The 15,429-nt window shown below is 47.6% G+C and overlaps 1 protein-coding gene across 2 annotated transcripts in view; it reads right to left on the bottom strand.

The window, feature by feature from the left end:
- WDFY4 (WDFY family member 4) overlaps positions 1-15,429 on the bottom strand; it is a 278,092-nt gene that overhangs the window by 168,447 nt on the left and 94,216 nt on the right. For both annotated transcript variants that reach the window (XM_060286432.1, XM_070043905.1), the window contains 6 exons: positions 14,992-15,223; positions 13,791-13,936; positions 12,633-12,744; positions 11,734-11,924; positions 5,120-5,272; positions 961-1,034 (listed from right to left, as the gene is read on the bottom strand). In XM_060286432.1, coding sequence (XP_060142415.1) covers positions 961-1,034; positions 5,120-5,272; positions 11,734-11,924; positions 12,633-12,744; positions 13,791-13,936; positions 14,992-15,223 — 908 coding nt within the window. The remainder of the gene's footprint in view (positions 1-960; positions 1,035-5,119; positions 5,273-11,733; positions 11,925-12,632; positions 12,745-13,790; positions 13,937-14,991; positions 15,224-15,429) is intronic.

The following is a 15,429-nucleotide window of genomic DNA, read 5'->3' on the forward strand; positions in this document are numbered from 1 at the left end:
GTGTGTGTGAACAGCTTTATTTGTGAGGAAGGAGGTGGATTGATAGGCTGGCACCCCTGCCTCCCTTCCCCCAAATTCTCATCCCTGGTTTTCCTTGGGAATTACCTCTTCCTAACTCCCCTCCACCCGCTCCAGAGGGGAAGTCATGCTGCCTGGCCACGTGACCCAAGATGGCCCCGTGAGACTCCATCCTATTGCTAGGACTATCGAGTGAAAAAGAAGCCCTGTCTGCCGACTGTGCTGGACAGAGGACATGCTGTGAGGATGCCCAGCCAGAATGAAGTTAGCACAGAAGAAAGCACAGATGAGACCAGGGACAGATCTCAGATAAAGTAATATGAGCATCACCCAGACAATATGTGAAGCTCTGCCTCGGTCAACTGTATGAGCCAATAAATTTCCCCTTTCTCCACCTTCCTTTTTTCCCTCCCTTTCTTCCTTAAGTTGGTTTGAGTTGTATTTCTGCCACTTGCAATCAAAAGAGCCCTGACTAATTCAAAAAGTGACACTCAGTGTGATGGTATCTGGAGGTGGGGCTTTTGAGAGATGCTTAGGTTATGAGAGTGGAGCCCTCATGAATGGGACTAGCACCCTTATAAAAGAGACCCCAGAGAGTTCCCTCACCCCTTCTGCCATGTGAGGTTGTAGTGAGAAGACAGCCAACTATGAACCAGGAAGTAGGTCCCCACCAGACACTGAATCTGCCAGAGCCTTGGCCTTAGACTTCCAGCCTTCAGAACTGTGAGAAATCAATTTCTGTGATTTGTAAGCCACCCAGTCTACGGTATTCTCATTATAGCAGCTGTGCAGACTAAGACAGACATGCTACCACCCGGGGGCCCAGTGCTCTGGGAGGGAGAAGGCCGTGGTTGCTGAACCACCGGCTGTCCTATCCTCTCAGTCCCTGTTCTTGGCATGAAGCCTTTGACTGTACCCCCAGGCTGCCAAAGCCCAGCTTACCTTGGTGATTGAAGGATTTCCACAAGATGGGAAAAGAGGGAGAGCTCCAAGTTGTCCGCAGCATTCATCCAGAGCTAGAAGACAGAACAAACACACTGAAACCAAGGTGTGTGGAGAGACGGGTTTCCAGGCAGCGTGAGCAGGTACGGTGCTGGGCGTGGTCTCCTCTGACTTGGAATCACTAACACAGCTTCCCAGCTCTGGAATCAGACTAGCTCTCCTGACAGCTAGAAAGTAGAGGGCACCTCCCCCAGGGGCAAGTGCAAACACCAATTCCTATCGTCCCTATCTCTGCTGCTCTCTGGAGCTTCACTGTGGGTCTAGATGCTAACCAAGGACACCTGCACTAACCATCTCCTACGTGTGTCCCACCCTGGGCCCTGCAACCTGCTGTGTCCACACACCAAAAACATCTCATTTTCATTGGATCCTACAAGGCAAATACCAGTGCTCCCAATTCAGAGATGTGAAAAGACAGGCTGAGACAGACCACTGAGTGACAGGTACCTCACCACCCGCAAGTGATAGGACTGGAATTAGAAGCTGAGTCCCACCTCTCAGGTTTTATGCTGTAGCAACTTGTGCATGCAGTTTCTTCAGTTCCCCTATCTACAGAACCTGCAGCACAGCCCATGTTCCCATCTCCTGTAAACAGAACTGTAAGTGACATGCAAGTGTGAAATGCACTGAGATTCTGAGAGTGAACTTTATCACTCAGGTTGCTTTCTTCATTGTAAACAAAATGCAGCTGCTCCCCATCCTTCTGGGGCAGAGGTGATGGTGTGCCTTCATGCCTCATTTCTACTTCCTTTTAGAGAGCTCTACTATTTCTCACCTAAATGCTGACATTTCCTAAGGCCCAGAATCTATAAGGTTCAGATGTAGGATTATAAGAGTGCACTCATACAGCAGCAAAAAGAGCTCACACTTACAAGTGATACCATTTGCCTGCGGCAAGAAGCATCATACAAAGTCCTAAAACGATATCATTATCTGCGTTTAGTAGGTAAGAACAGTGAGGCTCAGAGAGACTGAGCAACTTGTCTGGCGCCCCACGGTTTTTAATTGGCAGAGACTGACTTCAAAGCCTGGGCAGTCTGACCATGAAGCCCAGTCTCTTGCCTCCTCTCTGTGTTCCCCTACAGGCATCTCCTGCAGGCAGTGACCCAGAGGGTCAATAATCAACCTCACTTGAACCAAGCCGGTGGCCATGGCTCCATCCTTTTCCTTACTGGGGAAAACAGAAGAGTCTCAGTGGACATAAGTTTATCAGGAAGGCAGAGACTGTCCCTCCCCAATCCCCAGAGCCCAGCATCACACATGCCATGTAGTGGGAACTTAATAAGGATCCACGACATTTTTTAAAAGAGTGAATGCAAAGTAAACCAAAGTCAGCTAAGTGGGTTACTCTCACGCCAGAAACAGGCTGACAGATTTCCAGCTCCCGTAAGCACGGTCCCTGCCGAGCACACACAGAGGTGGGGCAGCTGCATCTAAGAGAGCTGCTGTGGATCCATGTGGCTCCCAGGGAGGCAGGGGCAGCCAGACATGGCATCCCAACATACTCGAGAGGGTGCCAAGAGCTTTGCATGCTTGGAATTCATTCATTCATTCACGAAGGCGATCATGAGCAAATGATACAGCAGGCTCTGTGTCGGGAGCTGGAAGAGCTGAGAAAGTAAGACAGGAACCCTGTGGTACCCCTTACCCTTCCCATGAAACAATACCCCTCCCCCTGTTCCCTTTTCCAGAGCTTTAGAACAGTAAGACGTTGCCACAGCACATTTGAGGCTGCCTAGCTGTTTTAGAAATTATTTTATCTAATACCAACTGTCTGAATTTTGGGAAACACGCATAACCGAATCCTGCGGTTGCCATCCTGTGTCACACAACCCCTGCACGAGGGACTGCAGTGAGATGTCTGGCTTAAATTTGTTCGAATATCAAATTCTGTTCTCTCCCCACCCCTGGGACCACCTCACTCTCAGAAAGAGGTGGCCTCTTCTGAGACCACAAGCCTAAGACACGCATGACTTCGACTTCCTGTCCCTTCCAGCTTCTCAACTTCCTGCCCCTCCCTGCTGCACACCCAGCATCAAGGATCACGCACCTTCTCCCGTAACCCACTCTCCGGTCTCCAAACCCTCCCTTTCCTTGAAGGACTTGTCCTGTCAGTTTGATTCTCACACTGGTATTTTAACCATCCCCTTTTCACTGCTCAAGTCTCCTACCTAAGTTCTGAAACGCTCCTCCATCTATTTTCTTCTCTCTCTTTTTCTTCTTCAAAAGCCCACTGACTGTCTCCTTCCCGCCTCCTCCCCGCTCTTCACCTCATGTCTGACCCCACCATTTACTCTTCACTGGGCCCGTCAGTGACCTCCAAACACAACCCACACAGCCCTGCCCTTACTTCACCTGATGTAGGCAGACACTGGGGAAACTCTTCTTCTTTTTGAAACTCTCTCCTCCCGATCTTTTAAAATTTTTATTTCATTTCATTTTGTTTTAGTGTGGTTTTTTTAGCATCTTTTTGCTTGTTTTTATTGGTTGCCTATTTTCTTAACCGCAGTGAAAAAGCACTGGCTCAGCTGAGGGGTAAGTTTATTCAGGGAGGAACAGGCAGTGGGAGCCTGGTGGGCTCCTGCATGGGTCATTCCTGGGCTGGGCTGATGGCAACGATGTGGAGCCAAGCTGCCCGAGCACGGCCGCAGCATTTCGGAAGGGGCAGCAGTGCTGCCAAGGCATGCTGTCTTGTTTGCCAGGGTGGTAAAGCCATTTGTGCATATCTGCTTCCCCGTTGTGCACAGGAAGCCCATATCGCAGGCCTTGCTGGATTCCCCCACAAGCCTTGCATCTATCTGCAGATCCAGGTCTGGGTGTTCATCCTGGCCTGGTCCAATTAGATAGTATTTCATTTAGGTTTTTTGTAGCTTTTATTTATGAGTAAGATTGACCTGTACTTTTTCATTTCCCATACTATCCTTTTTTGGTTCTGGTATCAAGATTAGCTCATGAAAGAAGCTGGGAGAAATAATACCTACACTATGATCATGACTATGATTTTTAAAAAATACATATATTATGCATAAAAAGTACAAAAAAAGGGATGCATTCAAAGTTAACAACAGTCGTCTGGGTCTCAGAGTTTTTCTTCCATTTTTCTGTAGTTTAAAATATTCTATAACAAGCACATATTATTTTTTAATTAAAATAAACAGTTTTTAAAATACTTCCATGGACTGCAGTGTGTACCGGCTAAAGTGTGCGCCCTGCAGCTTACCATCCCCCGCTGTCTTCTCTCCCTCCCCCTCCAGCCTCACCTCTACCTGCAACAACATCCCCACAGGTGCCCCAAGCCCCCTGCTCTCAAATCCCCACGGTTGCTCTCACCCCCACACGTGAGCAAATAGCATCCACTCCACCTGAAATACTCCCCCATTGAACACATTCTGTCAAACTCAGCCCCAGAGCCCGGATCTGCTGAGCTGACTGTCCTCTCCTTCCACTCCCCAGATGCCCTGTGCCTCCCTCACCGGCACCCAGCACACTGTAGCACCACCTCTGTGGTGTCCTGGGCCCCATCGTTGCGTGCAGGGCCTCATCATGGTTATCACCATGTCTCCAGAACACACCAGCGCCCGACCCCAGTGGGCACTCAGTAAACAATGCTTCGGGAATGGATCTCTCCACCCAAAGGTCTGTGCAGGACTCCTCACTCAGCCTCAGGTGTGCCCTCAGCATCTCTCACTCATCCCTTTAAAGGAACATTTATAACCAGCAAGGCACCATCCAACGGAACTGGTATGTTTTAAAATCCTTCTTATATATGGAAGCTTACACTTTTAAAATCCTTTTCCAGATACTATCTGATTTGGCTCCCACTCCAGCCTGTGAGGGAGAGGAGATGGTCTCCCTTTCACACATGAGAAGACTGAAACTCAGAGAAGTCAAGAGACGTGCCCGAGGCCACACAGCCCATTGGTGGTAGGAGTTAATTATTACACAAGGCCTCTGAGATCCAAAGCCTTGTCAGTTTTCTCTCTCACTACCATCTTGACCATCAAGGAAGCTGACCTGCTGGGTTTAGAGAAAGCTCCAGGCTTTCTGTACCATCACACACCTGTTCCTTTAGGGCTAGTGACCAGTCTCTCCAGTTTACCTCGAAATTGCAGAGGATGTGCTGGAAGACACCAATGTTGGTGATAGCAGAGGACCCAAAGCCCAGTTCTGCGGTGCCGGCAACAGACAGGATCAGCTGAAAAATGCGATGGTTTAGGAAAGAGGTCTTTTTCCTCAGGAGAAACGCCATTATCTGCAAAGGTTAAAACACAAAGCAGTTTACTCATGAATGCATCGTCACCACTCTTTCTCCCTCACCCACTTGTTCCTACCAGCACCTTTGGTCAGCCCAGGCTGAAAGCGCTCCGCTCTCTGGTGCTACCTCTTCCATTCCCTTGTTATCAGAAGGAAAACATATACCAACTTCTGTAGCTGCTTCCCCACCAGTGTCTGCTTTTCTGTACTTGAGGCTTCACCTCTCACTGTGGGCCCCTGGCTCCTTCCTGAATCTTACACATTTCCAGACTGCCACCTTCTCCTGGTTTCTTTCTACATTTCTGAGTATTCTTCTCATTTTCCTTTACTGAATCCTACATTCATACCCATCCTACAGATGTTGCTATATCACTAGGAAGCCATCACCGGCCCACGAACCCAATTACATCAGCTTCACTTCAGGCTGCTGCCAACAGACGTGCCATTCTGCTGTGCCAGGCCCTGGGAAACTGGCAACACGCAAGCATCCATACCGAGTTGGAGGCACTGGGATCCCAGTGGCCCACACTCATCTCAGAGACTAATGAGATGGACCTCACCTAGCCTCATGTCTCTGTTGACCTCAGCCACACAAAAGTCAGGCTGACCCGCCATCCACTTGCATCTGGGTTCTCATCAACTTCATCTGGATTCTCAGCTCAGCTCATCCACAGCTCAATTCCCTACGCCTGTATCTGACACAGTCCACCCTTCTCCCTGTCCTCTCAGACACGCTCTTCCAGTGTGTCATTAGGAAGTCTCACTTGTTGTTATGAACTGAATATCTGTTCCTCCCCAAATTCACGTTGAAACCCTATTCCCCAATATGATGCTATTTGGAGACAGGTCTTTTGGGATATAATTAGCATTAGAAGAGGTCATGAGGGTGGAGCCCTCACAGATGGGATTAGTGCCCTTATAAGAGCACAAGGGAGCTTTCTTCCTCTCTCTACTCTGCCATGTGAGGATACAATGAGAAGTTGGCCATCTGCAATCCGGAAGGGAGTCCTCACTCAACTTGACCATGCTGGCACCCTGATCTTGGACTTCCCAGTCTCCAGAACTGTGAGATAATTAATTTCTGTTGTTTATAAGCCACCCAGTCTATAGTATTCTGTCATAGCAGCCCAAACTGACTGAGACAATTGTAATCAGAAAATAATATCTTTTCAGACTGTTCCAGTCACTTCCTCAGCATATCCCCACTCCCCAACCAGGACATAATTAGGATGGCTGAAAGCTGCTTGAGAAAAGTCACTCAGGCTGACTGGTTTCACTTTACATTAATAGTGTCAAATGTCAAATTAGTACTCAATTTGGCCTGGCAGTCCAACTCTTTTTTTAGTAAGCTGGCTTTCCTCATCCTAAAGATGGTGATCTCATCTCTTCTCCTCTCTCCTTCAGCCTCCCTCCCCTCCACCACCTGACTCAGTACACAGCTGAGAATTTAGAACCCATCAGACGTGAACACTCTCATGTCCCCACCATCAGATCCACAAATGCCTGCACTGCATTCCTTCCTGTCACAAGCAGGGTTTCTCTTCACCTGGCCTCTGGGACCCACCCCTCGCCTGCTCCTTGGGATAGCTCTTCTCTCCTAGCTTCATCCATCCTTCTCTCTTCTGTCACTTTCTTCCTGACAAATATGCCCTAGTAGTTCTCCTTTTAAAGACAACCTTCTCTTGAATCCTAATCCCTCTGGTTTGGGCCCCATTTCTCTACTCTTCTTTGTAGGTGAACTTCTTGAAAGCACTATCGGACTTCTCTGGCGGTGCAGTGGTTAAGAATCTGCCTACCAATGCAGGGGACACGGGTTCGAGCTCTAGTCTGGGAAGATCCCACAGGCTGTGGAGCAACTAAGCCTGCAAGCCACAACTGCTGAAGCCTGAACACCCTAGAGCCCGAGCGCCACAACTACTGAGCCCTCGTGGCGTGCTGCAACTACTGAAGCTCGCGTGCCTAGAGCTCGTGCTCCGCAACAAGAGAAGCCACCACAATGAGAAGCCCTCACACTGCTACAAAGAGTAGCCCCCGCCCGCCACAACTAGAGAAAGCCCGTTGCACAGCAACGAGGACCCAACACAGCCAAAGATTTTAAAAAATTTAAAAAATAGAAAGCACTATCAACACACTCAGGCTCCACATCCTCACTTCACATTCTCTTCTCAACCCCCTTCTGCTGGTTGCTGCCTCTTCCTGCCCACCTGCCTTAGAAAGGTCACTAGTGATTCCCAGGTGCCAAGTCCAACAGGGACTTCTCTGTCCTTAGTTTGCTGCATTATTTATCAGCATCTAGCATTGTTTGACTATGCCCACCTTCTCAAAACACTTTATTTTTCAAATTCTTTGACAAAGCATTTCTTTGTTTTCTCTTCCTTCTTCCCTCTCAACCTCCCTTGTTGGGTTTTCATCATATTTCCAAGCTCTACCTGGTTAGTTCCTCACTGCTTCCTCCTTTGTCCTCTTCTCTCCTTTCACTACTCCTTTTCTTTGGCTATTTCATCAATTTCCTTAGATTAAATACCATCATGATGCTACTGATGACTCTCACATCTATACCTCCCACCAAGCACGCCCTTCTGAACTCCAGAGCTGGGTATCCCACCTGATATTTTACCTTTGATGTCTCACAGTCACCTCACACTTAGCATGTCCCAAATGTCTTATTCCTTCCTGTCGGCAGCACTCTGGGTGCACAGCACTGGCTGTTTTCATATGCTACGTGCCAAGACTGCTCACAAAGACTCCAAGTCTCCCCAGATCCGGGATGCAGTCTCACATCATGTTGGATTCTATCCAGTCTCCGATCTTGACCCTTCAAACCATCTTCCACACAGATGTCAAATGTCATTCTAAAGCATCATTCATTCCACTTCCCTGTTCTAAGCCTATGAATGGTTACTCATCACCTCTGAGATAAGATCCATGCTCCTTGGAGTGGCAGGGCTCTGACCCTTCCCTCCATCTCCATCTAGGCTGTGCACCTGCCTGCAATTGTACTTTCCTCCCAGCCATGTCGAGGAACCCATCTTGGATCCCTTAAGTGTTCATAATGTTAATCTAGAACACCATCCTCCATCTTTACCATGTTATGAAAATCCATCTTATAAAACTTGGCTGGATGTCACCTAGTCTGACAAGAGGATGATAAATAAGTTTGATAGAAATAACAGATAGGAAGGGTTATGCTCTCCAATCAGCAAACCAACAGATAAATACAGAGTAAACGTCTAAAAAATGATTAAATCCACTCCTGAGCCAGCCAGTTAATTGAAGACCCTTGTTTTCATTCACTGATTCATTCCAAAAATCATTACTGAACACTTACTGTCTACCATGTGCTCTTAGGATGCAACAATGAACAAGCAAACCCAGTCCTGTCCTCATGGGGCTTGTGTCTAGGGGCAAAACAGACCACAAACATGGCAACAAGTACATATACAACATGCCAAACAGGCATGCACATTAGGAAGAAACAAAGCAAGAAAATGTGTCTAGAAAGAGATGAGGGTTCTGTTTTATAAAGAGTAGTCAGGGAAGGCAGAAAATAGTAATAATAATCTTGTTTCTTTACTCAAACCTGCCATTTCCCACCTCTCTACCACTATCTCTTTCCCTAAATACATAAATTTTTGAAATATTTCTATTGTAAGCCATAAGAGTTTTAAAATTTTTTCTTCTGCCTTCACATTAAAAAGTACAACGAATCTCTGAATCTGATGGGTTCTTTACTCAAACTATTTGGGAGTCCTTGTCTCGTGATAATATTTTTCTCTCTACCTCATTAGACAATGTTGTAGGCTGACTGTATCGCCTCAAAATTTATATATTGAAACCTAATTGCCCGTATGATGGTATTAGGAGGCAGGGCCTTTGGGAGATGATTAGGTCATAAGGATGGAGCTCTCGTGAGTGGGATTAGTATCCTTATAAAATAGACCCCTGAGAGCTCCTTCATCTTTTCTGCCATGTGAGGACACAGCAGAAAGATGGTTGTCTATGAAACAGGAAGTAGGTCCTCACCAGACACCGAATCTGCCAGCACCGTGGTCTTGGATTTCTCACTCTATAGCACTCTGAGAAATAAATTTCTGTGGCTGTTAAGCCACCCCATCTATGGTATCTTTTATAGCAGCCTAAACAGACTGAGTCAGACAGAAATTTCCACGGAGGGAGGGACTAAACCCATTTATTCATCTGTATCCCTAGACTGACACTGCCTGGCTCTTAGGAGGTGCTCAGTCAATATGTGTTGAGTAAACAGATTCCCTTCAAGGGCCACTTTTTGCCTCTACCATCTCTTTCTGAAAAGCTCAGCCAGTCCAGTCCTCTAAACCTTCTCCGATCCCCTTTCTTTTTAAAGAAGCTCTTTGTGACTCCTCTACCAAGTGTGACGCGGCCACCTCGGCAGCCCTGGAGCACATTAACGCTCCCAAGGCACTGCATTCATGCGACAAGCGCTCACTGAGAACTCACGACGTGCCGGGCCCTGCAGTGGGCAGCGAGGAGACAACGGCGAACACAACAGGGCCCAGCTCTTAGGAGCTCCAGGGTTCTGGGAAGATGGAGGGTAACCACTGGGTCACGGAGACTGTGGTAGCTCTGGAAGAGAATCTCGGACACTTGTTGCATTTGATTTGTACTGAAATTATTCTGGTATTCGTCTTATTTTATCCTTCTAGGTCTACCCACGAGAGCAGGAACTGCTTTGGGCCTTTTTAGAAATGCTCACAGTAATTATTAAAATCCCTAGCCAGAGCAGATATCCATGTGCTGAACTGGGACAAATCCCACTACTACTGCCTTTAACAATATAATCAGAGAAAACTGTTATATACCAGGAGCCTCAATACTTGCATTTTGATATAAATCTGGCCACACACATTCATTTATTCCCCAGATATTTACTGAGTCTTTCTGGTCTCAGTAATACACTGGCAAAGAACAAGAAAAGCCCAGTGCTTTAGACCATTACAGTCTGATGGAGATGAGCAGAGTGATTATCACAGCACTGCACGAGAGCAGTTAGACCTGGGCATACACACAGTGCCACAGAGGCTGGGAGACGACCACACGGGCAGTGCAGGGGTCAAGGGAGATGTACCCCTTGCCACTGGAGCTCCACCTGGGAAAACAAGAGGAATGTGCCTGGGAAAAATGATCAACAAACCATGGGCACAGGAACACAGGGTCACACTATGTGTTTAGTGATCCATGACCACACGGGATTTGAGGACACAGGAGTGTAGGGTATGAAACGCTGGCCGGGTGGGAGGTGGGGCTGGAAGGCCAGGTTGGTAGCCAGTTAGAAAGGCCTTTAGGAGTTGGGATATTGTATCAACGACCGGACGTGTCTGAAGGGTTTGCACGAGGCAGAGGTGTCATCAGGTCTATAATGTAGAACTGTGACTGGCATCAGTGGACCTTGAGGGAGAGGCAGGAGGAAGGGGCTGCTGTCTGGCTGTGGCACAGCAGTCCAGGTGAGAGGGGGTGTGCCTGACGTGACACCATACAGCTTTCTTCTCAGACCCTGACTCGGGGGCCGAAGAGACAGGGAGGCCCTCCCCCTGCCCCCACTGTGCCCAGGAGGAAACTGCAGTCTCTGTGCCCCAGTGACCTTGTCTAGGCCTTGACCCTATTCCTGCCCTGCATGAGTCCTTTCTTGGCTGCTTCCCAGCCAGGCAGGGCATTCCTGAAGGACAGTGTCTACAACTCATCTGACATTATGAACAGTAAATAGCAATAACAATCACAGTGCACACACACGGCAGTTACTCTGAGCAGGCACATGTCTAAGCACTCAGCATATATTAACTCAGTTATCACAATCCTACAAAATAGGTGTTGCTATTATTCCCATTTTACACAGAGGAGAACTGAAGCACAGAGAGATTAAGAACTAAAGATGGCCAACATTTCTAGGGCACTTACTCTGGGCCAGACATAATTCTAAGCCCTTCACTTGTATTAAATCATCTAGTCCTCATGATACAGGAGATATGATAGATACAGGAGATATGACAGATCATATCGTGCAGGTAGAGAAACCAAGACAGAGAGGGTTAATAACTCAGGACTCAGGCAAGGTTAAGTAGTAAGTTAGGCAGAGGCTCAATTCAAACGCAGCATTCTAGTTCTATGGTCTAGGCTCTTAGCCATCATGCTAGATGCGAAGTGGGGGGATCACAAATGATTCCTGAATTCATCAGTGAAAGGTGCCGGCAGCTGCAGACAGATGAGCATCCCCATCCTGATCAGAGTCCCTCTCTGGCTGGCTGTCACCTGGCACTCTGCTCTGGTGACACTGTTCTTAGGACCCAGGGACCTTCAGTTTCCCTTCTCCAAAAGTCATGCTAGTGGGAATGTCCACTTGGGCCAGCAAGCCTCCTCCCTGTTCCTCGGGGATGCCAGCTCCCTGAAGGGGGGGCACTGCAGGCTCAGATGTGAGGGTGGGATTACCTGGTACCCACAGATGAGCTGCATCAGGCGATCACACATGACATTGCTGGTCAGGACCGAGTGCAGGACTTTCACGGCCGCGTACAAGGTGTGGTCATCCGTTGCTAAGGAAATGAGGCCCAGGAGGATGGCAGGGCCACCGATGAAGTCCAGGCTACTGGCAGCAGGGCTGGAGTGGAACACCCTTACCCCTGTGTGGGACAAAGGGCATTCCTGAGTATACGACAGCTTCACTGCAGTGGAAGTTCCCGCGGCACCATGCAAGAGCTGTCAGGAGCACCATCCACTCAGGGCAGGGGCCTGTGCACAGGACAGGCTGGGAGGAAAAGGAGGGGCTTTGAAACTTTTAGGTCAATGAGAAATCCTGTGCTGAGTCCTTTCTGGGTCACAGAAGGCTGAAACAGCCCAAGGGATTTCAGACCTCCAGCCTCCGTCTCAGTCCAGAGTGCCGGATGAGCCAGCTGCCCTCTGAGCCTCAGTTTGCTGGCTGCTCTGACAACTTCTGGTTCTTGTCTGCCCTCTAGATCTGCAACGTTGGACCCCTGCATCAGTTCATGGCTTTGCTCCTGCCTGATTGCAAGGCAACCAACAGTCGCTGGCTGTTGTTTTCACCCAAACAACCACAAGCATTGCCTCTGCTCAGAGGCCCCACTGTACTCACTCCATTGTGCACAGACGCCAGCCCCGTTAGTAGCGAGTTCACGACCCGTTGTCAGCTGCAGCAAAGTGAACTGACCTCTGCAGGGAGGCTAACTCTCTGGTGAGATTAACTCCCAACTCTCGCCCTCACTGTTCCAGCTCCTCAGCCCTCTCAGTCCTGCCTGCCGCTCCAGAATTCCAGGCTGCACAAGCGATGACGGCCACAACCCTTCTTCCCAAATAGCAGTAAAAGTTCATACCTAATTGGCCTATGGCCACGGCTCCAATGGTTCGAAGAGAGCCCGAGAGGTGACTAGCACAATTTCTTAGCAAGAACACAGGCGTGGCATTGTTGCGGGATGAAATGTTCATCTAGAGAAATTGGTAACAATTAATCCAAGAAACCTTCCTGGGAAGGAGGAGGTCTTGTTCATGAGCTCCTGGAGGGCAGGCACCCACAGGCCTGGCACTCCGTAAGTGTAAGTCAGTGAATGAATAATAACTGAACCGACGTCAGAGGGACTGAAGCCAAAATTCAGGTTCCCCTGTCCTGCCTCCCAGGCTCTGGCTTAATCATAAGGGAGCAACTTCGGTTATACAACTGCGCCACCAGTGTCCCGCATGCTCACTAGTGTAAACAAATGCTCACAGTGAGGAGCTGATGAGAGCAGGAAGGACCTGAGGACACTGGAGGTGGAACGGTGCTGTGAAGGCCAGAGCTGCCTCCTTCCCGATCTAGGGTCATCCGGCTCTGCAAGCCCTGGCATCCCCAGTCTCAGAAGGCCAGGAAGACAGGGACCCTGGTCTCCTCCAGCAGAAGGTTCTGTGCTGGTAAGGCACAGCTGTGGTGCTCAACAGGACTTAACCCCTGATCCTGCCGTCTCAGTAAAGGGAAGGGGCCTTCTGTCTGTGAGGGTGGAGAGAACGTAAACAAATCAGCCCGAATTCATCAGCAGTAAGCAATAGAGCTCTTTATGCAGGAATTAGGAAACAGGAAGTCTAATGGCATCTTCATCTATAAGCATGTCTGCTTGCTGTTTTGCAAGTTTGTTGTTTGCATAAACACAGTGATTCAAAGAATATTCTGCAATGTTGGGGGGTTAGTAGCACCCAGAAAAGGGAAGCTCAGTAGTGTTCCCAGTGTTACAGAGGCTTTATAAATATTCCATTTGTTCTTGCTCTACCAAGGAAAACGAAGAACACCTACTTTCTTCTCAGAAATAAGAGGTTTAGTCTTGTGGGATGCGAATGCGCGGGCGTCATGAAATATTTTAACAAATGAAGTGGGAAGCACGCCTGTGTGTAACTGTCTACACACGCACAAATGTGAATTAGTATTCACTTAATCACTGAAAACTGAAGGAAGCCATGAGATCGTGATTCCAAAACGGAGCAGCAGGTGAAGTTAGAGGGCATACCTCTTTGGCAATCAGGCGGCTGTCCACCTCATTGTATGCGTTTCTGATGTCTGCAACGCTGGTGATGGAGGAGCTGGCTATATGAAGGCCAAAGGAAACCCTTTCCTCTGCAACCAGGGGCATCACTTCCGTACAAGGGGCCTCTCCTAAAATAACACATCTTCAGTTATTTCTATTCTCACTTTACTGAGTAGGAAATTAAGCCTCAGAAGAGTAAGTATCTACTGCTACATGGCGAAGTCATCACTGAGGAATGTTTGTAGTTGCTATATGTTGTTACATTGTATGTTATATATTACATGTTTTACCCCTACCTGTGATTTCTGACACATAGAAAACTGTAGAGAAATCTCACAATATTAACCCTACTATAAAAATAGAGGCATTCCAAGTATGAAATTACTAAAGCTTGAGACACCTATCGAGAATGTAACCTCGCTCCCAAAATGCTGGGCCGAAAGCCCTAAGGGTTTCAATGAGCTGCATGTACATGGTAAACACATCCTTTGGCATGAGTGCCCAGGTCGCTGAGTCAAGGAGAGCCACATGTGGCACTTGAGAAGCATGGTGTGAACAGAGAGTTGATGAAACTTCGGCTCTGGACCTGACCTCCTCACATTGTTCTGGCCAGTGCCCTTTGCCAGAGGAAATGAAGATCAAAGAAGACATGGAGCCTGGAGACAGAAACACTCCAGGGCACTCAATCGCCCTTCACCAGGCACGAAGTCTTCCATACATAGATTCATTTATCATTCTTCCCAGATGGGAGCTGACCCCGTTGACTTGACAGAGCACAGAGAGCTATGCTCCCTGCTTGAACAGCCAACAATCAATAATGAAAATGTGGGTGTTTTGTCTGCCTGTTTAATAATTGAAGACAACAGTATACTTTAGTTAAAAAGCTTCTTCATTAAAAGGAATGTAACTGATTTATCTCACTCGCTTCCCCCTTTGTTTGCTGATGGTATTACCCACCCACTTTCCTCCATCATGTGTGTTGGAACTGAAATCTAAAGGAGATTGTCATTTCCTTTTCTGACATTTTCTATTGGATTGTAAATATGTAATGATCCAATTACAGAGGTTTTCCCTAATGACTGGCCTGTGCTGAGTTTATTCTTTATAAATAAGCTATAAATAACTGAATGGCCATTTAAAAAATAGTATCGGCAAGATCATTATAAATCAAAACATCCCATACCTTGGGCATGCACAGCTTGGAAGTTACCACAGTATCTTGGGCCAAGTTTGTTAATAACTTCCAGAGTTTCCATTGAGATGGCTTCTTCGAAGAGGTACGCAGGGCCCAGACGCCATATTAATAATGACTTTTGTTTCCAAACTTGAGGGGTAGCAATATATCCATAAACATCCACAAATGAAGATGGATCCATTGAAAGGAATGGTCCTGGTAAGGCCTGAATGTACAACATCTGTTAACATAAAAAGGTTGGGGGGGGGGTGATGTAGATGGGAGGTGTTTAACCTCAGAATTAATCAAACAAACACATAAAATATAAAATGATGTACCTTCTTCTTCTCTCAAAGTGAAAACTTGTTTTATCTAAAAACATTACAAAGATAACTCTCAAAGCTGAGAAACAGTGCACAAAACAGTTTATAAAATGCTGGTGGGAGT

Source organism: Globicephala melas, chromosome 16 (genome assembly GCF_963455315.2).
Source record: "Globicephala melas chromosome 16, mGloMel1.2, whole genome shotgun sequence".
NCBI lineage: Eukaryota > Metazoa > Chordata > Mammalia > Artiodactyla > Delphinidae > Globicephala > Globicephala melas.